This window comes from Dendrobates tinctorius, unplaced genomic scaffold (assembly GCF_039654945.1).
Source record: "Dendrobates tinctorius isolate UK_male_01 unplaced genomic scaffold, ASM3965494v1 ptg000016l, whole genome shotgun sequence".
Lineage (NCBI taxonomy): Eukaryota > Metazoa > Chordata > Amphibia > Anura > Dendrobatidae > Dendrobates > Dendrobates tinctorius.
This window is the reverse complement of record NW_027361684.1, coordinates 9,053,076-9,075,806: the sequence shown is the minus strand read 5'-3', so window position 1 is coordinate 9,075,806 and position 22,731 is coordinate 9,053,076. Positions and strand designations below refer to the sequence as shown.

The window sequence follows — 22,731 nt, the reverse complement described above, 5'->3', positions numbered from 1 at the left end:
AAGATCCGCCAATTTTGAAAAAAAAAACGGATCTGCCATTTTTCTTTGCGGATCCGTTTTTTTGCCCATTGACTTTCATTATTGGCGAATCCTGACTGATTGACGTCCGTTGCATCTGTTTTTTTGAGGATCCGCCACAATGTTAGTGTCCGTCAACATCCTCAAAGATTTCCAAACGGAAAATTCTCTCGCTCGCTCTCTCTCGGCCAGTGGTTCCTTTAAATTTCCTCATTTTCAGGATCTGTCTAAAAACGGATCCTGTGCCATCCGTTCACATCAGTTGAGAACGGATCCGCTTGTCCGCCTTTTTGGCGGATTGTAACTGATGCAAATAACTGAAGTGTGAAAGAGGCCTTAGTCTCCAGCATTTTTTTTTCCCACACCTGCCTAAAACTCTTGCACAGTAGTGTACATATATGTTTTAAGAACTATTAAATATGACTGAGCCAATCCCAATATCATCATATTATAGCCGGTGTGTGATCTACAATACCATATAGCGCTTCCTTCTCTAAGAAATATGGATTAGTTACCCACAGGCAATTTGTTAACATTAACAGCAGTTCTCCACACAATTCACACTTGTTAACTTCTCATCAGGCTACGGGTCTCGTACATGGTGAAGAGATGTCTGGGTGATTTGTTCCAATTAGTAGTAAATAATAGGGCATGATATAGAGCACAGGTAAGGCAAGACTTGATTTAAATGATCAATAATCTCATTACTGCATCAGCAGAGAAGTACATTGATCTCAAACTGTGATATTGACCGCACAAATGGAAACTGCCTCCATCACCTGCATAAAAAAAGTCACAATTCTAAATGATAATATACCAAGGGGGGAAACATTTGCTTACAATACATTGCTTGTACAACCCCAATTCCAAAAAAAGGAGGGACGCTGTGTAAATTGAAAAGAAAACAAGAATAGAATTCGAAATCTCTTATAGCCATATTTTATTCACAACAGAACATAGAACACAGATCAGGAGGTGGAAGATATTTTCGCATGCTTTTGTAACGGTGGCATCCATCTTAGAAATGAATATTACATCCATTTTCTGTATAAATTTCTAACACAATAGTTTTATGTTTGAATTTCCAAAAAAGAACATTTTCGGCATGCACTGGCCTTCAGACTATTCCTGAACATGATGTTTTAGTCTGATAGTTTCTATTTGTAGCCTTGAATTTGGTTACCGAGAAGGCAAGCAATGTCCAGCTCACATTGACCAGGTTTGAGACACACACCCCCAGGACGGTATGCACACGATGGTAATTAGATGCTTGAAATGTAAGCCTATAAGGGGTTAATTAGAAATGAATATTCAACTACAGAGGATTAATTATTAACCAATCAGTAGTAAGATACTAATACAAAACAATGAGATGCTTACATTTTTGTATCTTATTTCTTAAGAATAATGTAAAGGGAATCTGTCACCCCCTGGGACGTATGTGACCTATTAATATGGGCATACAGGTAATAGAAATGTTACACTGGTCCTACCTGTATGCCTTATATTAGCGATCTTGTTGCTGAGAAATGTTATATTCTGTCTTTATGCTAATGATTTCTTCCAGGCTCCGGGGCGTGCAGTGCCTGGAAGAAATCCCTGCCTCCTGTCCTTATTACAATACTACCCCCCTCCCATGCACGTCAGTTTTGGCCCCAGAATCCCGCGCCTGCGCCCTGCACTCTCAGAAATACATACCTCATCCTCCCTTCTATGAATGCTGCACTCAGGGATCTTCTGCGAAGGCGTCGGAGAGTCAGGGTATGTTCACACGATCCGTTTTTTTCGCGTTTCCACGGCGTTATTTCCTGCGCGTTTCTGCTGCGAAATCGCTAAAAATAAGCATCCCATGCAAGCCTATGGGAGTCCGCTCTGCTGTGCTAATGTTGCGGGTTTTTCCGCGGCGGAATAGCACTGCGGAAAAAAACGCAGCATGCTCATTAATTTTGCGGATCCGCGGCGATTCCGGCTCCATAGGGTTGTATGGGATCGCATGTAATCCGCATTTTTTAATAAATTCAGCATATTTCTCGCGGTAAATACCGCATGCGGCCAGGAAATGACATGTAGCCCTTCCCATCATGCCCCATCATGCAATGCAAGGACCATCCCATACAGGAAGAAGGACATCCCATAATCCTTTCCTTCTTCCTGTATCATGGCTGGCGCTACAGGCATGGAGTGGTACGACAGGATGGAGCTAGATGTCCCCTTCATGATAAGCGTGGTGTGTGTGCGTGGTGTCTGTGTGTGGTGTATATGGCGTGGATGTGGTGTATGGGGCATCTGTGTCTGCTGCTGCTATCTGGCATAGGCCGATAGGCCGATGGGCCTAGTAGTCCTATGTCTGTTCCCATACAGTGGTGCCAGCAGGCTCAGCGCGATGGGAGCAGTAGTTCCCATCGAGCTGTTCCTGCTGTGAATAAAAAAAATTTTTTTTTTTTGCCCCATTCCCCCCCACCAATATGAGTTTTGGGTCCCCACTAAAATGCGCCTTTTTAATTCCCGTTTCCCCCCCTCCCCCACATATATCATTTTTTCCCCCAACAGCCTTTCCATAAAATTTCCTTTTTTTTGTCCAATAATTTTTTTTCATTGGTGGCCAGTGGTTACCTGTGGAAAAAAATAATAATTACCTGTCCCCGACGTCGCCACCTTAAAAAAAATTAAAATAAAAAACCCGTACTCACCTATTCTGCTAATTCCCCGAAGACCATGCTCAACCAAAATAAAAATCTAAAAAAACAAACCACAAAAAATACCTACCCTCCGACGGCATCCCATAAAAATGAGTGTCCCATGAAGATCTAAAGTTTAGAGCAGCCACATAACATGTGGCCGCTCTAAACTCCCGACGCCGCTACAATGAACGGGGCCGTAAAGCGCCCCGGTTCATTGTTTACCGACTTCACCCGAAGTCAGCTTGCGCTGCTCGGGTGAACTCGGGTGGTCCGGTCTGCGCATGCGCGGACTACCATGCTGTCCTGAGATGAACTCAGGAGCATGGGAAAATTTCTCACACTCCTGTGCTGATCTCAGGTCAGCAATGGAGGTGGGTGGTTTTTTTTAAATTATTTTAACCCTTCAAATCTTGGATTGGGCGTTCAATAAAACATGGTCAAAAACAAGTTGTATTTATTTAAATAAAAACATTTCAAAATAATGTCTGTGTTTATTTTTTTAACCCTTTCAAGATACATGGTTAACAATGGATCGGCGTCTGATTGACGCCTATCTGTTATTAACCCGGCTTAATGTCAAATTCCAATTGCAATGTGACATTAACCCTTTATTACCCCATATGCCACTGCCCGATGGCTGTGGGATGAGAGAGGGTTAAGTTCCATAAAAGGCGCATCTCACAGATGTGCCATTTATGGGGTGTCTGGGGGCAGATTTTTTTAGCCGGGGAGGGGCCAAAAAAAATGGTCCCTTCTTAGGCTATTTAAATCTGCTGTCACTCACCTGCTTTCCCTCTCTGGTGGAAAAAATTGCGCGGGAGCCCACGCCATTTTTTTTCCAGATTATTTACAGAAATTGACACCCAAACTTATAAATAAAAAAATTAGCACGAATAATACATAAAATTACATGGATGTTATGTAAACCTTTTTTTTTTTTTTATCTTGTTGTTAGATTTCTTAATAAAAGTACGTGTCTGGCCTAAAGGGGGTTTTACACATAGCGATATCGCTAGCACGTCACCGATTTTGTGACGTTATAGCGATATTGCTAGCGATATCGCTATGTGTGATACTTACCTCCGACCGGCTCCCCCGCTGTCCATCGCTGATCGTGCGAGAATGTCCGGCTCCATTTCCCGCGTGGAGGCGGGCGGGAGGACGTCAGGATCGCTGTGTGTGAAAGGTGAGTATCGTGCGCTGCGTCGCTGCTGCATCGCTGTGAGATCTTTCTGTGTGAAAGCTCACTAGCGATCATTTAGCGATGCACCAGCGATCCTGACCGGGTCGGATCGCTGGTGCATCGCTAAATGTAAAAGGGCCTTAAGATTGGTTGTGAAAAAAATATAATGTTTTTAGGGTTGCATTTCGTGCGCGTCCATGCGAATGCGTCCGGCATCCCTATGTTTAAATTTGGTGTGCATGGTGCTGCGCACATCCGCTATTTGTATGTGTGACCTGTGATAAACAAAACAAATGCACCTTTATGCGCCAAATACACACAGTAGCGTGGATGGCCATGTGCACTTCTGCTTTAGAAATAGCATGCATGAACATGGCTATAGAATGGTATAAACTCATGCATCTATAACCCAAAATGGAAAAGCGTATGCAGCATTATTACATATTCTATTGCGCATAGACCCCAGCGATACAAGGCGCTAGTGTGAAAATAGCCTTAGGCATGTGCATAGGGTTATGTCTATTGTTAGGCCTATTATAATGTTGATGGTTATGTTTAGGACTAGGAATTGGTGTGGTGTTAGGGAAAGCGTAGGCCAAGGTTTACCCTTGGCGTATGCCTTGTTAGGCCAGGGGACATGCAGAGGGTGTGGGGTTTGGCATTGTGTTAGGCCTAGGTTCATGTCGAGGGTTAGTGTTTGGCCTAGGGGTATACTTGGGCCTACGGTTGGTTATAATGTGAGGAAAAAGGGATAGCCCAAGGCTTTTATGCATCACGTATAGTGACATAAGGTGAAATTTGAAACATGCTTCTTGCTCTGAATCCCAGCTCATTTGCGTTCAAATGGTTACACGTGGTTCAAGTGGTGACGGACATTATGTTGAAAGAGCCGTGTAGGGTTGCTTTTGGTTTTTTGGGGGAAGGTCTAGCAGGATTCAAACATATCGACATTGGTTTGGTGTGTGTGTTTCAGTGTGGATATATCTCTACATGTGTTGACCAAATTATAGCGACAAAACGGACTTTTTGTTTTTAAATTCTTTTTAAATAACAGTTATTAACATGGATTATTCATTTTTTAGATAGAGAAACATCCTGAAGTGTGGGACCGTGCCAGCGAGGCATACAAGGGATCCTACAATAAAAGGGATGCTTGGCCAGCAATTGTCACCGAAATATATCCGCGGTGGCCGGACCTTCCAAGAGCGGGACAAAAACAGATTAGTAAGTTTGTATTATGAGTACTATTTAAAAGTTGGCCTGCAATTTGTGAAAATACATTAATGTTTTTCTTTGATTTTATTGCAGTGGATGATGTGAAAAATCGATGGCGCTCAATAACGGACAGGCTGGTCAAGTCAATGAAGACACCAAGTGGAAGTTCACCTCCTAGAAAGAAGGTTCCATATGCTGATCAGCTGCAGTTTATTTTAACCAGCAGGAATTTGCGGAGGTAATTAGCGCTTTGATTACTGGAGTAGTGTCTGGCTAACGTCACGATAATTGGATATTTGTGGTAGTGGTCCGTTGCCTCTAGATGACGACTGGACATTGTTTGATATTCGGGATAGTATGCTGTTATGTTTGTGAGATGTGACGATGTTTAATAATTTTATTATTAAACATATTGCATATCAATATTAATTCTGGATCCACATATAACGCAACATACACTTCAAGAGGTGAACATAACATGCTCCATACCAAAAACAGGCCATATATTTCAGCACAAAGTTTTAAAATGGCCCCATAAGATGGTAAAGATAATAATATGCCCCATGTAATGATCCTTGTTATGGCTCCATAACATGCTCCATAGTTTATTCCCCAATATGCTAGGCCATAGACTATGTCCCCATATGCTGCAAACTATGTTAGATCACTTGTTTGTAAGCCGAGAGGTGGACTTTAAGCTCATAAAAATTTCCATAAAATCTCATGTCATACCCGAGTTCAGCTTTTTACATATTATGTATATTTTATTTTTACCTAGTTATAAACTTAGACTTTTTAGTTTTGGTATAATTTTGTGTTTCTTCCTTCAACAGAACGGATGGAAATATAAGTTCCGGCCCGTCAACAGCCCCTGGACAGAAAAGCCCGGAAACTGGTCTGGCCGAGGAGGTCCAGGACTTTGACATGTCTTCCTCTCCAGCTCCTCCGGATGACAGGCCTTCTTCAGTGATGTCCTCCATGGCATCTGAAGCAGCTGGTTGTGATTCTTTATTGGACACCAGTGTGTCCTCTGACGGGACTTTGGTGTCTGAATCGACTTCTGCTGCTCCTGCACCTGTCGCTACCAGTAGCTCAGCTGGTGGTGTGTCAAGGCGCACTTGGATGCGGGCAGGTTCTGGCCGTTCCGTGGCATCGACTAGGGCGGCACCAAAAAAAGGGACAACAACTGAGACTTCCATTAGTGCAATTCAACAACTCACTAGCCGAACCCTCAGTCTTATAGATAATGTAAGACATCAGGATGACATAGACACTTTTGGTTTAAACATAGCCAGCCACCTGAGGTCCATGCCACGGGACCGTCGGAATCTTATAATGTCTGTTGACACACCATCAAATCTACCAAATGACATAATCAGTGGGATTATAAACCTTTTTAATCCCCGCAGTGTGCCTCCGCCACCACCTGCAGCAGCTGCTTCGCAGCGGTTTGGTCAGGCGCCATCCTTACGTCCTGACCATCCTGATTCATTTGTTTTTGGCCGCCCAAATTCATCACAAAGTAGTGGTCAACATGGAAACTCTCTAATGAGTCAGGTGTTGTCTCAAAACTTATATCCATCGTATAGCTATGATCCAGACTATCATCAATTTTGAGGTTTGGTTAGTCAACAACCAAGTTATCTGGTCAAAAAACCCCCGTAGCCACCAGACAACTTGCCTGTCCTGTTGACAGGGTAAAATTTATTCCGACAATGTTTGTCGTTCGTTTGAAGTATGTTTCATACAGTGTTTTTATATGTGCTTTCGACACTTTAGATACCAACCAAGTTATCTGGTCAAAAAACCTCCGTAGCCACCAGACACCTTGCCTGTCCTGTTGACAGGGTAAAATTTATTCCGACAATGTTTGTCGTTCAGTTGAAGTATGTTTCATACAGTGTTTTTATATGTGTTTTTCACAATTTAGATACTGTTTATATAAAAAAAAATGGTTTCAAGACTCAGTGTGTGTGTGAATATTTTTTGGTGCCAAAGACTAAACACACTGTAATCAATATAAAAAACAGAAACAGAGGTTCAATATTTTTTAACCATTATACGCCCACTACGGACAACCTTAAACTTCCATAATCTCAGCTGTTGACAGAAACTCTGCTCACTACACGCTGCCTCCTCACCACTATTGGAGCTACCAGCTCAACCAACCAATGTGCTGCTGTGACACCCCAAACAACTGCCTCCTTTGTGTACTGTAGTGATATTTGGTATGTTACCTTTTGGAAAGTACCGCACCATGGGCTATATGTTAAAAATGTTAACAAATAATAGTAGATATGTTGTGAAAATTGAGTGTAGTGGGTAATGGTGGTGTGTAAAGAATAGATGTTCGCAGAGACCAGATTTATTGTTGACCAGCCAAAAAATTTATAAATTTTTTATCATTTTGTCCAAAAGTTTTTATCAGCACGCCACTTTCTTGCTTGGGATTACTCATCATTTCTTCTCAGCTGTTCAGGCTGCTCAACACCGGCACTGGAGTATTGCCAGTGCACGGCACCTTCAGGACTCATGAAGTAGTCAGTGAAGGTTTCTCGCACACGCACACCCGAGTTTGAAAGCCTTCCCTGACCCGAGGTTTCAACTGCAACTAATTCAGACAGCTGTGACTCCTCATCTACCTCTGTTCTGTATTCTCGGAGGTAGTTGTGGAGACACAGCACACCTTAATTACAGTGTCAACAGTGTCAGTCTCTAACTGGATGGCAGTGTGAAAGATACGCCACTGACTACACAGGATCCCAAAGGTGCATTCCACATATCTTCGTGCATGGCTCAGCCGATAATTACAAATCCTCCGCCGGTTATCCAGTGTCCTTCGTGGGTATGGGCGCAGCAGGTTGGTCTTTAAGGGAAACGCCTCATCCGATACCATCACAAAGGGCACTGGAAGTGTTGAACCCGGCAAAGGTCTTGGGGCTGGAAGCGTTCCGCCACCTTGAAGAATTTGCAGTCCGATCTGAGATGATCGCAACACTCGAGAATCCCCAGTACTACCATAGGCACCAACGTCGATGGCAACAAATTTGTAATGTGCATCAGCCACCGCCATCAGTACCACTGAGAAATACTTCTTATAATTAAAGAAGGGTGATCCTGATCGTGGTGGCTTCTGCACTCTCACATGTTTACCGTCAACTGCACCTATGCAGTTTGGGAAATTGGCCACAGACTGAAAGCCTGCTGCGACCTGCAGCCAAGTCTCCTCGGTCGGCGATGGCATGACGATGGGCTGCAACTTCTGCCAGATGACGGCACATGTACACCTAACAATTTGAGAGATGGTGGATTTACCAACCCTAAATTGTAGGTGCAGTGATGTGTAGCTCTCTCCTGTGGCCAAAAACCTGTAAAAAATGGAAAGGAAAATGTAAGTAAAGCATCAAAATACAAATAAAGGATAATATGCATGCAGGACGTTATTGGAATGGCCTTTTCGCTATATATCACTTCTACCTTTCCTTTACCCGTGGAAGTGAGTTTAATCGAGTAAGCGAGAAACGGCCGTTGTCCAGCACATCCCTCCCCTAGCATTCCTCTAACGTCCTGCATGTCTACATATGTATTGATGAAATACATGTAAAATAAAGACACTCTATTTTTCCCCTGTAGTGTGTAGTGCTGTTTTTATTTTTTATTTTTCCACTTTGAAACCTTCCTTGGTTTGGATGCAAGCACCTCGATGTTTTAACCGAAAAGTATACGGCAATACTTCAGATACATTGGAATTTTTTTTTAAATTTTTTGTTTTGGGAAAATCTTTCGCGTTCATCTGCTTGATGTTTGATGGGATCTTTAGAGGGGTAAAATGTGAAAAAAAATTACCGCAAGGTGATGAGCAGCCTTTCCTCAGCAGAGATGGGTCTTCCCATGACTGTTTCTTGATAATTTAACTCGGGTGAAAGAAGGTCGAGTAGGCGATCAAATGCTGGTATTGTCAGCCGGCAGAAGTGGACAAATTTCTCAAGATACCTGAAACAAGAATAAGAAAAAAAATAAACACAGGTAAAGTATTGCACATGATTACAATAAACAACAAAACAAATTTAAACAAAATTAGTTGCTCACTGAGTCACAAAGAACATAATTTGCCCTACTATATCTTACTTCCTTAAATCCTGATAAAGAAGATTGAAGTGGCCCTTGTCCACACGCTCTTGAAGAATTGGGTGGACCCACATTCTTTTGGAAGCTGTACTCCTCTTCCTTGTACGACATCGCTCCTATGGGAGAATTAAATATGAGTCCCAAATACATCAAAAGAATAAACCATTAAGAAATATACGGACATTATGTTACGGTACTGTAACATTAGCATTATTTCTGAAGCCGCATTGTGTGACCAAAAAACCTATGTAATATAAAACTAGTTGCACGCGCTTGCATTTATGCGCCCTAGCAATCGAGTGTTAAAATATAGTATGTACAAATCTGTACGCAAAGAATGCATGCACACCATAACGCAATCAAACACATGTACATGCGAACGCTGCTTTTCCATTGACCATTGTACTTTACTTTGTAAAATTCAAACATAAAACCTTGGGCCTTTTTTTTTTCAAAGACTTTTGTCAGACACAAAAGTAAAACTATGAGCAATGCAGGCCTAAGGCTCGGTTAACATGGCGTTAAAGCAAACATTTTGTATGCAGTACAGCAGATGTCATTATTGTCATCATTATTAATGCAGCGATTGCGTAAAAATATGGTAGCGCCCAGGTAACATAGCATTTGCACATGCAACAAGTGCGTTCACCAACGCAACCAAAAAATGGCAAGCAGCGTTCAAGGGTGCATCATTAACGCCTACTTGATAACACGTTGCGACGTGGACATGCCTTATGATGCATTATTTTCATGGCGGGCAATGGTGGACTCGTCAGAAAATTGTCCCCTAACGCAATGTGAACCCTGTCAATGCACACTAAAGACACATGTGCATAAATGCACATTAAACACAGGACAATCCAAGACCATGTGCACGCCATGCATGCGCATAGATGCGCACAATGAGCTGATACAAGAAACGATAGATGCGGTGCGGGAAAAGAAGCTACTGTGTCCAGCATTACCTGCTCGTGGTGGTGCAGCAAAATCAATGTTGTAAGATGGAAAATAAGCATCATTTCTGGGCTCAAACACAGGCTCTGCAATGGACGCATCTTCACTGTCTTGCCATTTGCAAAAAAAACATGGAGAATAGAGGTTGTAACAGGAAATGACTTCATAACCTTTTTTTTCAATCAACTTTGTCTGAAGTTAAAAACGCTCGCAAACCGCATAAAAAACGCATAGAAAACCGCATGAAAAATGCACGAAAAACGCACATCAAACGCTTTTAAAACCGCAAAAAAAAAACGCATGCGGTTTCTGGGAGCGGTTACATGCGGTTTTTATCAGGAAAATTCTGCTTAAAATATGCAACGTGTGCACTTAGCCTCACTGTGACCTCCAATGTGCGCACCCCCTGGTCCCTACAATGTATTGGTGCTCCCATATTTTATGGTGCCCCCACAGTCACACCACACATTTTAATTAAAATAAAAAACATCATACAGCTCTGGCAAAAATTAAGAGACCACCACATCAAAACCCTGTCATGGGCAGCCCATTCTCCAGACCAGAACCCCATTGAAAACCTCTGGAATGTAATCAAGAGGATGATGGATAGTCACAAGCCATCAAACAAAGAAGAACTGCTTAAATGTTTGCACCAGAGGCAGTGAGTAAGACTGGTGGAAAGCAGCCAAGACGCATGAAAGCTGTTTTTAAAAATCATGGTTATTCCACAAAATATTGATTTCTGAACTCCTCCTGAGATCAAACATTAGTATTGCTTTTTCTAAATGATTATGAACTTGTTTTCTTTGCATTATTTGAGGTCTGAAAGCACTGGGGTTTTTTTTTTTATTTTTTATTTTATCTTGACCATTTTTCTTTGTCAGAAAAAAAATACAAAATGTATTGCTTGGAAATTCGGAGACATGTTGTCAGAAGTTTATAGACTAAAACAGCAATTTACATTTTACTCAAAAATATACCTTTAAAGAGAAAAATCAGACAAACTGAACATTTGAATGTGGTCTCTTAATTTTTTGCCAGAGTTGTATGTTCACCTAATCCAGGATTCTGATGTGTTCACCGCGCCAAGACTCTGACGTCCTGTGCGCACGCTGGCGCCTTTGTCACTGCATCACTCTGCCATTTTCTAGACTGTAGGCATAAAGTGACCAGCGGTCTACAGAAAGGAAAGTGGTAGAGCAGGGAGATCACTATGGCTATTTCACTGTAGCTCCTCGTTATCGGGAAGCGCCAGCTTCTCTCTGCTCGTTACACGCTTCCATTAGTATAAATAACTCCTCTTTTCTTGAAGTCCGGTCTCCCCAGAATTCAAACCCCAACCTGCATCATTGCAAGCAGCAGCAAAACCCATGATCTGCAGGCAGCACTGTGCAGCATAGGAGAACTTTCTATACTGGAATCAGGCCCGGATTGGCAATATAACCAACCGGGCATTTTCCCGCTGGGCCGCTGTCAAGTGGGCCGCGGGCGGCAGCGCCCGAACATCTGGCCGCTTGCCAGCTGCTGCGGCCACTGTGGCTCCTGCCGCCAGATTCAAGTTCCTCCCGCACTGCAGGGAGATAAGCCGCCACGCCCCCCCTCCCCCCCGCAGCCACTCACAGCGTCGCACTCGCTTGCCTGCTCGCTCTGTTCGCAGGACCTGTGATGAGATCACAGGAGGGGAGGAGTCAGGGGGTCACATGATCAGGAGCCTTTGTCCAGATCATATCACCCCTGACTCTGCCCCTCCTGTGACCTCATCACAGGTCCTGTGCGCTCAGCCTTGCCTCTACCGTCTGCAAGACTCTGCTTTGCTGTTGTCATGGTGCTGGTTGAGGTAAGTATGTGTGGGGTCAGGATTTACAGTGTGGATGTAGCAGAGCTGTGTGTGTACGAGGTGTACGGAGCGGAGCTGTGTGTACGAGGTGTACGGAGAGGAGCCGTGTGTATGAGGTGTACGGGAGCCGCGCGTGTACGAGGTGTACGGAGCGGAGCCGTGTGTACGAGGTGTACGGAGCGGAGCCGTGTGTGTACGAGGTGTACGGAGCGGAGCCGTGTGTGTACGAGGTGTACGGAGCGGAGCCGTGTGTACGAGGTGTACGGAGCGGAGCCGTGTGTGTACGAGGTGTACGGAGCGGAGCCGTGTGTACGAGGTGTACGGAGCGGAGCCGTGTGTACGAGGTGTACGGAGCGGAGCCGTGTGTACGAGGTGTACGGAGAGGAGCCGCGTGTACGAGGTGTACGGAGAGGAGCCGTGTGTGTACGAGGTGTACGGAGCGGAGCTGTGTGTACGAGGTGTACGGAGCGGAGCCGTGTGTGTACGAGGTGTACGGAGCGGAGCCGTGTGTGTACGAGGTGTACGGAGAGGAGCCGTGTGTGTACGAGGTGTACGGAGCGGAGCCGTGTGTACGAGGTGTACGAAGTGGAGCCGTGTGTACGAGGTGTACGGAGAGGAGCCGCGTGTGTACGAGGTGTACGGAGCGGAGCCGCGTGTGTACGAGGTGTACGGAGTGGAGCCGTGTGTACGAGGTGTACGGAGCGGAGCCGTGTGTACGAGGTGTACGGAGCGGAGCCGCGCGTGTACGAGGTGTACGGAGAGGAGCCGCGCGTGTACGAGGTGTACGGAGCGGAGCCGTGTGTGTACGAGGTGTACGGAGCGGAGCCGTGTGTACGAGGTGTACGGAGCGGAGCCGTGTGTACGAGGTGTACGGAGCGGAGCCGCGCGTGTACGAGGTGTACGGAGCGGAGCCGCGCGTGTACGAGGTGTACGGAGAGGAGCCGCGCGTGTACGAGGTGTACGGAGAGGAGCCGCGCGTGTACGAGGTGTACGGAGAGGAGCCGCGCGTGTACGAGGTGTACGGAGAGGAGCCGCGCGTGTACGAGGTGTACGGAGAGGAGCCGTGTGTATGAGGTGTACGGAGAGGAGCCACGAGTGTACAAGGTGGAGCCGTGTGTGTATGAGGTGTACGGAGAGGAGCCGTGTGTGTATGAGGTGTACGGAGCGGAGCCGTGTGTGTACGAGGTGGAGCCGTGTGTGTATGAGGTGTACGGAGAGGAGCCGTGTGTGTACGAGGTGGAGCCGCGCGTGTATGAGGTGTACGGAGAGGAGCCGCGCGTGTATGAGGTGTACGGAGAGGAGCCGCGCGTGTATGAGGTGTACGGAGAGGAGCCGCGCGTGTAGGAGGTGTACGGAGAGGAGCCGCGCGTGTAGGAGGTGTACGGAGAGGAGCCGCGCGTGTAGGAGGTGTACGGAGAGGAGCCGCGCGTGTAGGAGGTGTACGGAGAGGAGCCGCGCGTGTACGAGGTGTACGGAGAGGAGCCACGCGTGTACAAGGTGGACGGAGTGGAACCGTGTATGTATGGAGTGGAGCCATATGTGTACGGGATGTACGGAGCGGAGCCAAGTGTGTACAAAGCATACAAAGCGGGCTTTTCCCACTGACACAGGAGTACACGGCGGAGCCCCGAGGAGCATTTTAAAACACACACATGACGTTCCACCTGAAGTGATGTGCTGGAAGCTGACCGGAAATGAGATAATTTCTTGAGGAGATTGTGACGGAACCAGGAATGCTTCAGATCCATCACCGTGTCCTCCTCCGACAGCGCAGACAGCAGGATCGCCTTGGAATCGGGGATGTCGGCCATGTGAGCGGATCATGATAGGTCCTGCATCGGGAGGCTCAGGTGGGCAATACAATGGGAGCCGGGCTGCTATAGTATCTTTGTAGAATCTTTCTTTATTTCTTTCTCTCTTTTTCTTTCTTTCTCTGTTCTTTCATTCTCTCTCTGTTCTTTCTTTCTCTCTCTAATCTTTCTTTTTTCTCTCTCTGTTCTTTCTTCCCCTTTCTTTCTTTTTCTTTCCTCTCTTTCTCTCTGTTCTTTCTTTCTTTTCTTTACTTCTTTCTTTCTCTCTCTGTTCTTTCTCTGTCTCTCTCTGTTCTTTCTTTCCCCTCTTTCTTTCTCTCTCTGTTCTTTCTCTGTCTCTCACTGTTCTTTCTTTGTCTCTCACTGTTCTTTCTTTCTTTCCCCTTTCTTTCTCGCTCTCTCTGTTTTCTTTTTTCTCTCTCTCTCTGTTTTCTCTCTTCCTTAGTGCCAGTCAGTGTGCCCATAATGCCAGCCACTGTGCCCTCAGTACCAGTCAGTGTGATCAGCAGTGCTAAATGGGTGCGATTAGGTGTGGACATGGGTGTGACTAGTTGTGAAATGGGTGTGGTTGGGCGTGGCCAAAATTTACAGCGGCGCGCTGCGCGCGCCGCAGTCTTTGTCCGTCCTTCCCTTCTTCAAAAGTTGGGAGGTATGATAGGGGCGGCTATGACCAGGGGGTCTGGTTGCCCAATAGAGAGCAGTTCTGCCAGGAATTCTGTAATCATGCATACAAAAGGGGACAGCGCTTTGGGAGGAGTACTGTACCTAAAAGCAATAAATAGGACTGAGCTGAAATACTGGGCACAGCTGTGACTACATGTTATATAGTCGTGTTAATCTCTCACTTCTTGTAAACTACAACTGTACAAAGATATTATATAGTCACCATGTGACTAGTGGGCCTGTGTAACTTCAAATGCCAGGGCTGAATTTTAGTCCCAGTCCGGCCCTGACTGGAATGAGCATTGTATACTTTTATTTTTACAGGCAGATGGTACAGGTACATAGAGATAACAGTGCCTTTCTATGTACCTGTATATTAAAGGTAAAATTAGTGTCAGAGATTTTTTTCATCCTATAAAATTACTAAAAATAATGACATTTAAAATGTGCTTAAAAAAAATAACAAACAAACATCAAAAATCAGCAAATAACACATACATATTTGGCATCCCTGTAAGGCCACGTTCACACGTTCAGTATTTGGTCAGTATTTTACCTCAGTATTTGCAAGCTAATACCAGGAGTGGGTGATAAATACAGAAGTGGTGACGTGTTACCATTACAGCGATACCACATTTATATAATTTTTTTTATGCTTTGGCAATTTTACACAATAAAAACTTTTTTTTAGAAAAAAAATATATTTTTGCATTGCTTTATTCTCAGAGCTATGACTTTGTTATTTTCCCACTGGTGGAGCTGTATGGCGGCTCATTTTTTTGCGGGACAAAATGACGCCAGCGATACAATTCTTATTGACAGTCACATTTTTTTGTGTGTTTTATTCCACCTTTCGTTTGGCAATATGTTGATAAAGGCACATTTTTTTGCCTTGCTTTTTTTTATTTGCATTTTTATGATGTTCACTGAAGGCGTTAACTAGTGTGACAGTTTTATAGAGTTTGTGATTTTTAAAAAAAAATATTTTTCAACTTTTTTTTACTTCGTTCTTCCATGGGACTTTCACTTTCACTTTCAGCAGTCTTATCGCAGTTATAAAGCTTTACAATGCGCAAGCGTTGCCGTGCATTATAACTGTCAGTCTGCTCTCACAGACTTGTTAAACCATGACAAGCTTGCTAGAGCCGTCGGGTCACTATGACGTTGCGGGGCGCCGAACGGAGGACAGAGAGATACCAATCGCAGCATTTAGGGGGTTAAACCCTTGGGAGAGGTGCGGGCACCGCTCCTGGCCATGACAGCCGAGTGTCGATCACCCGCGCTCAATCCCCTGTGTGCCGGGTGATCGCCATGACGTGTATATTTAATTGGGCGGGAAGTACTTCCCTTTCATGACGTATGACTGCAAATGTCGGGAAGGGGTGTGATTTTTTTTTTTGCATCAATGGGCTTTTATTTGGAGCATGAAAAAAATGCATGTAAAAAAAAAGTCCAGTTGCTTTTTTTAAGTGTAGAATCAAAGCTTTTCTGTACTATAAAACGCGTTAAAAATTCTTCTTTAAATCTGCATCAAATAAGGGGGAAAACCGCATTAAAAATGCAATAATCAGAGAAGACCCACAGAAAAAATGCAGCATTTACACTGTCTGGTTTATGTGGTATTTCTATCCACAAGATATTCCACAAATGTCTAATATACGCCGGCCCCACCTCTGGGACCCATATCTATCACTAAAACAAGGTCCTTGAGCACCGGTAGGGGCCCGGTGACCAGAGGAGACCGGGCCCGATGTGGGCCCCCTCTGCCCACCGGGCCCCATACGCCAGCCAGGGCAGTAATGCCCTGATGGTGGCCCTGCATGTCACAGTCTGCAGCACATCTCTATATTCACTTCTGTGAGTGACTGGCTGTAATGTGAGGCCAGGGTCACACTGGCGAGGAATACGGACGAGTGAGAGGCGTTAAAAGCACGGATTACACACGGACCAATGATTCTCTATGGGGCAGCTCCCAACAGCCGTATATTTCTCGTCCGTATTCTACGCTCCGTGCCAATCGCAGCATGCGGCGATTGTCAGCGTACTACGCCCGTAATACGCCAATGCAAGTCTATGGGTGCGCTAAAAATACGCATTACACATGGACCACACGTGTGACTTGCGAGAAATACGCACCAGGTGTCTTTTAGCAAAGCCGGCAATTCAGTGCGCTATACAGTAAACGCACACTGACAGGTTTAATAACACAAACGAAAGAATAGATATAGACACATTGAATACATATATATATATATATATATATACATACATACACATACATGTCATTGTGACACACATATATATATTTATATTTCAGAGTTCTTCATAGCAGAATAGTCGCTTTTTCAATTGCCGGCTTCTATCAAATCATTCCCCAACCCGACATGAAATGACACATGGTTTACATTCATGGTTTACAACTCCTAAATTTTGCACACAAACCCTCATCTAATTATTAGTCAGGGACATATTATAAAACATGAAATGAAATGCTTTACTGAATGTAAACCATGTGTCATTTCATGTCGGGTTGGGGAATGATTTGATAGAACCCGGCAATTTAATTAGCGGCTATTCTGCTATGAAGAACTCTGTGAAATATAAATATATATATATGTTTGTCTCAATGACTTGTGTGTGTATATATATATATATATATATGCATTCTATGTGTCTATATCTATTATTTCGTTTCTGTTCGAAACCCTGTCATAGGGCTCCATTATATGTCCATTTTGCAAGGTGGCGAGAAAATCTCGCCATACGGATGACATACGGAGCACTATTTAGGGGTCATTCATCCGTATTACACCTGTAAACTACGGACCGTATTTTGCATCGGTTAGTGTGACCCCGGCCTTCAACCCCAGCTGCAGTTTATTGTAACAAAAACAATATTTTTCCTCACTCACCCTCCCCAGGTCCAGCACTGCGTCTCTGCTGTGTTATCGTCTGCAGCGCTGACGTCACGTTAATAGTGCTGCAGCTAATCAGTGATTTCTGTCTGAGGAGACGACGGCAGGAGCCTCTGAGGTCACCAATGGGCTGCAGCAATACCAATGTAACGTCAGCGCACAACACTCACACCGTGAGCAGCAGAGGAGACTCGGTGCTGGACCTGGGGAGGGTGAGTAAAGAAAGGGTTGGTTTATTTTAAAACAAACTGCAGCTGGGGGAGTTTTTATTTTCTAAATCTGGAAAACCCCTTTAAATAGGTAACCTAACATAAAGACTGGAAAGACGCAAAGATTGTCTGTACATGTCCCCCCGCTTAATTGTAAAGTGCTGTGATTGTAAAATCTGTTGGGGCTATATAAATAAAAGCCATTTCTGGTAGAACTGAAGGCTGAGCCACCACAGAGAATAACTCTGCCACAATGTCAGAGGCCGGGCGGAGAGTTCACTGCTCATCACCCTGGGAACAAAACAGCAGCGTTCTCACCTTCGGGCAGCAGGTGTCGCTGTCTCGCAGCCGCCGGGTGGGAACCTCTTTGGCTCGTCAGAGCGGCTTTCTAGCCAATTTCTCTCACCTCTATCAGTCAGTAGTCGGACTGGGTGACGTTGGACAACAAAGATGGCGGCGGGAAGCAGTAACTACTGGGAAGGTGAGAAACGGATCCTAGAGGCGGGCAGCACCGGAGAATGTGTGTGTGGGGACTGTGTGCAGGCTGCTGCTTGCTCGGTTTTACCTGTGGAGGAGTGATATCAACCTGCAGTGTAGTGAAATAAACCTCAGCAGGGAAGACTTTCCTATTACTGAGCTGTAATGAGGCTGAAGAGCAGTGGAGGCGTCCAGACAAGTGATAACAGCAATGTAGCGTGTGAGTTAGAGGTCTGACTGTTACCATGACAACCTGAAGTCTGCCCTCCACAGACCATAATGTCCAGGCCCAGGACTATCTCCATTGTACAAGCACCACATGTAATAATGCTCCAGAAATGTCAGGATTGGGACGCTGGCAGGGTTATACCCTCGGCCAACAGGGTCCCAGTCCGTTCATCTTTGTTTCCGAATTTTCTTCCTCGCCCTCCAAAAACTATTCCTTTTATTTTTTACTTGTATCAGGGCTTGTATTTTTTGATACGAGCCTTAGATCCTACTGGGGCCATTTTGGGTTCCTTACAACTTCCTGATCTATATTTATTCATTTATATATTTTTTTTTTTTTTGTCAGGGAAAATGACCATAAATCAGCATTCTACCATTTCAATTTTTGTCCTGGCGTTTATCCTATGGGATAAATAATATGTTGTTTTATTAGGTTGAACACTTGTACTCCCGGTGAACCTAGAAATGTTATTTTTTGCAATATTGCAATAACGTTCTGAGAAAGGTAGAATGAGGCTATGTGCCCACGTTGTGTGTTAAAACGCACACTGAAAACCGGACTCCTTCCCAGAAATCGCGCTGTTTTTTTTAGCGCGGTTTCACAGCGATTTTACCGCGATTTTCTCAAGCACTTTCCAAGCGATTTGAAGCATCGCTTGGAAAGTGATTGACAGGTTGGTCACACTCGTCAAACAGTGTTTGACAAGTGTGACCGGATTTTTACTATTGAGGCCGCCTATGCGGCATCAATAGTAAAAGATAGAATGTTAAAAATGATAAAAAAAAATAAAAAATCAGGGTATATTTACCTTCCGGCGTCCCGCGCTGCCATCCCGGGCCTCAGCATTCCCAGCGATGCCTTGCGAGACCTGTGATGACGTTGGTCTCGCGTTACTATAGCGATCTCGCGAGACTACGTCATCACAGGACCTTGCCGCAAGGCATTACTGGGAACGCTGTGGCCCGGGAATGCAGCGCGGGACGTCGGAAGGTAAATATACCCCAATTTTTTATTTTTTATATTTTTTACAGGGGTATGGTACCCAGGGCCTGGAGGACAGTCTCCTCTCCTCCACACCGTGGGTACTAACCGCACATGAGACGCTTAACTTCCCGCATGGTCGGCTTAGCCACATGCGGGAAGTAAGCGATTCTCATGCATTCCTATGGGTGCGGAATCGCGGCAATTCTTTGCGATTCCGCACAAAAGAATGATCATGCTGCGCTTTTTTTTTCTTTTTTCTTTTTTTATTTTTTTTCTGCAATGCGATTCCGCCGCGGAAAATAGCGCAGCATTAGCACAGCATGTGCGGAATGCCATAGGAATGCATGGGGGACGTTCTGTACACGATTTTTAAATATTTTCGTGCCAAAAATCATGGCAAAAACGCTTAAAAATCGCATCGTGGGCACACAGCCTGAGAGTGTACACCTATTACGTCTGGGTGTCCTCCTCCAGTAGGCGTGCACTTCCGAAAATGATGTACATCAGACAGGGTGGATTTGATTTAAATCTAACTGATTTAAATCACGATTTAAATCACTAGTCAGTAAGGCTTGATTTAAATCAGTGATTTAAATCAAAGTTTCTACCTAAACTAGTTCTTGCTACTTTAACATGCAAGTAGATAAAGATTTTTAGAATCACTTTTTATATTACTTTTTTCTCCCCAGTTTAATGGGTTAAACATTCATATTTGGACACCACTGTTCTGTTGTACTTAGGAAGGAGAAAAATAATCCTGACCTTAATAACAATTTAAATAGATTTATTCAACTGAAACAATAACATTACAGCATAAGTTATTTGCTTAAACAAACATCCATGTTTGTTAACTAATTTGGCTAAACAAAATATATATACATTTTAAGAAACTTAGACTGTCAGCCCAGCCGACACATGAAAAACTTAAATACTACTGTCCCTGCTGTCCTCTGTAGCTCACTTGTCGTCATCTTCATCATCATCTTCTTTCTTTGTTCCTATTCATAATCTGGAAAAGAAAAACAAGCTTTCCTGCTTTATTGGGTCCCAACCGATTTCTCAATTTAGAATGAATGAGTCCAAAGGAAGAGAATATTCTTTCAACACCTGCAGAAGAAGCTACTGCTGTTAAAAGTGAAATCATTACTTGAACAGTCTCTAAATCCAAGCGCTTAAGTGACTTCCACCAGTTTACTGGTGTGACCTTCCTTAAAATATCTTCAGCAAACATATATTTCTTGAATGGTTCCCCCTTAGCTCTGAAGTTTATTATAGTTGGCATTAAAGATGGATGATTGCTGGATACCCATGTCATAGCTAACTCCTCTTCCTCAGCACTTAGGTTTTGACCCTGATATTGGATATTGACAATATTTGCCAAAAAATGAGCTGGAGTCAGTGCTTGTCCCATTCGTTTGTTTACTGCTTGTAATTTAATTCTGTCCATGTGTAGTTCTGTTTTTAAGTGTTCACTCAGTTCCTTCCAAATTTCAACAGCATCCGCAATAAAACAGCTATTTTTCTGTATTTTGTTTAAAGCTTGAGAGATGGGTTTCAGGAAGCTCAGCATATGTTCAACATTTCTCTTAAGCCCAATGTTGAGGATTTTGGCCGTGACAGTGCCATCTATTTTATCTCGATTTTCTTCACAAAGTGTCATCAGAATAGGCCAGTTTTTGATATACTGCTCAAAACAGTCCACCACAGAGTTCCATCTAACATCTTGTGGGAGCGTTAGCTTGGTTCCACCCATCCTTTTCAGAGCTGCTGCAGCAAAATGATTATTATGGAAGTATTTAGCAATTTCAACAACATTAGCCTTTATTTCTGGAACACTTAAGTCTTTGGCTAAGAGGTGCAGCAAATGAGCACTGCAACCATATGTTATTAGCAGCTTTGTATTCCCTCCCTGCTCTTCTAAATCTCTTCTCATCTTGGATACGTTTGCAGCATTGTCAGTGACCAAACTGCGTACTAGACATTTGAATTTTTGTTCACATGTCGTTATAGCTTTTACTGCCACTTCTTGTAAGTATTCTGCTGTGTGTGCATTTCCTGACGTATCAGTTGTTTGTGCAAGGAAGACTTTACCTTCTTCTGTTGTTATACAAGCACATACACTAGGATCATTGTGGACATTACTCCACCCATCAATACTTAGGTTAACAATTTTACCCTCCAGAGCTGTTGCACATTGCTCCATTTCTCTGTCATACACTTGATCCAGCAGTTTCCCTGCAACATCAGCTCTGCTGGGTGGACTGTATCCTGGTCTCAGTGACTGAACCATATTAATGAAATGTGGGTTCTCAGTCAGACGGAAAGAAGAGTTTGTTGCATAAATAAACTGGGCAATTTTTTTATCAATCAACTCTTTTTCTAATCTGCTAGTTCTTATCACAAACCTATCTATGGTGGTTCCAGGAGGTAAAGGTTTTTTCTTCCTTTAGGGTGATGGTGATATGTGGCTGTGGGTGTCTGATAATGATGCTGCTGCTGCTAATGAAGCACTATCCTGGATGGATAACTCTGAAACTGTAGAACAGGATGATGGTGATCTTGGAGGTGGATAGTTTCCAGAATCCATGAATTCCCCTAAACAAAAAAAGTCAATGCTGTTATTTTATTGTTTATACAATTTCTGCTTATTGTACACAACACATCACTGCCCCTGCCCCAAAAGGAATATTTGTTTTTCTTCATAACTGTACCAAATGACAGTAACATGCAGTAATAATAAGAAATATAATTTTTCTCACACATGACAGTTCAGTCTTTAGAAATAGGATTCAATAAAAATGTTTACCAACCTGAAGATCCTGCCTGTTCAGAAGTGTTTCTTTGGTCATCTTCATCACCGCACTTCTCATGATGTTGCCTCATTCGCGCCACCAGGCCTTGCATCTTTGTTGCATCGTTTGCATTTTGCACGCATGCCTGCCTTACCGATAGGCGAAGGAGCTTCATTAAAATATTCCCAAACTGGGTCTCTTTTACGGCCTGCTGCCATTATAAGGAAAGAATGTAATAAACCTCAGATCGTACACACAAACAGAGCCAGACTTGTCTGTCTGTGGCTATGCTGCAGTATTGTGCTCAAAGTTTCACTTTCATTTTCTTGTCTGCTTGCCCTTCCTCCTCCTCACACTTAGATTCACATTCTTCTTGTGTTGTGCAGATCTATTCCACTCCAAACAATCAGAAACATATTGTCTAACTTCTTGGACTTGGCACTGAAGGGGTTGATTCTGTATTCATAGGTTTGTAGAACAATAGGATTAAGGTCTTTTTCTCAACTCTGTTCATGTTGTAACATTTTTGCCATGAAGAAGAGGCTGGGACCTCTGCGGAGTCAAATTCAGTTTTGAGAACTGCGTAAGTAAAGCGAGCGTCTGTGATAATATAGGAGAGAAACTGCCCACTAATC

At 43.9% G+C, this 22,731-nt stretch overlaps 2 protein-coding genes across 5 annotated transcripts in view; both read left to right on the top strand.

Moving 5' to 3' along the window:
• The first annotated feature begins 4,687 nt into the window (after positions 1 to 4,687).
• LOC141078516 (uncharacterized) lies at positions 4,688 to 7,035 on the top strand. The gene is made up of 4 exons (XM_073565167.1): positions 4,688 to 4,840; positions 4,965 to 5,106; positions 5,191 to 5,335; positions 5,931 to 7,035. The coding sequence occupies exons 1-4, from the start codon at positions 4,688 to 4,690 to the stop codon at positions 6,712 to 6,714; spliced, it is 1,224 nt and encodes a 407-aa protein (XP_073421268.1). The 3' UTR covers positions 6,715 to 7,035.
• A 10,834-nt stretch (positions 7,036 to 17,869) lies between these two features.
• Positions 17,870 to 22,731, top strand: part of GOSR1 (golgi SNAP receptor complex member 1) — a 131,050-nt gene continuing 126,188 nt past the window's right edge. The window contains exon 1 of one of the 4 annotated variants that reach the window (XM_073565415.1): positions 17,870 to 18,095. In XM_073565415.1, the coding sequence (XP_073421516.1) occupies positions 18,065 to 18,095 (31 nt within the window). In that variant the 5' untranslated portion in view covers positions 17,870 to 18,064. Of the gene's footprint in view, positions 18,096 to 18,130; positions 18,312 to 22,731 lie in introns of those variants that run through there. The other 3 variants (XM_073565417.1, XM_073565412.1, XM_073565413.1) reach the window with 3 other exon arrangements.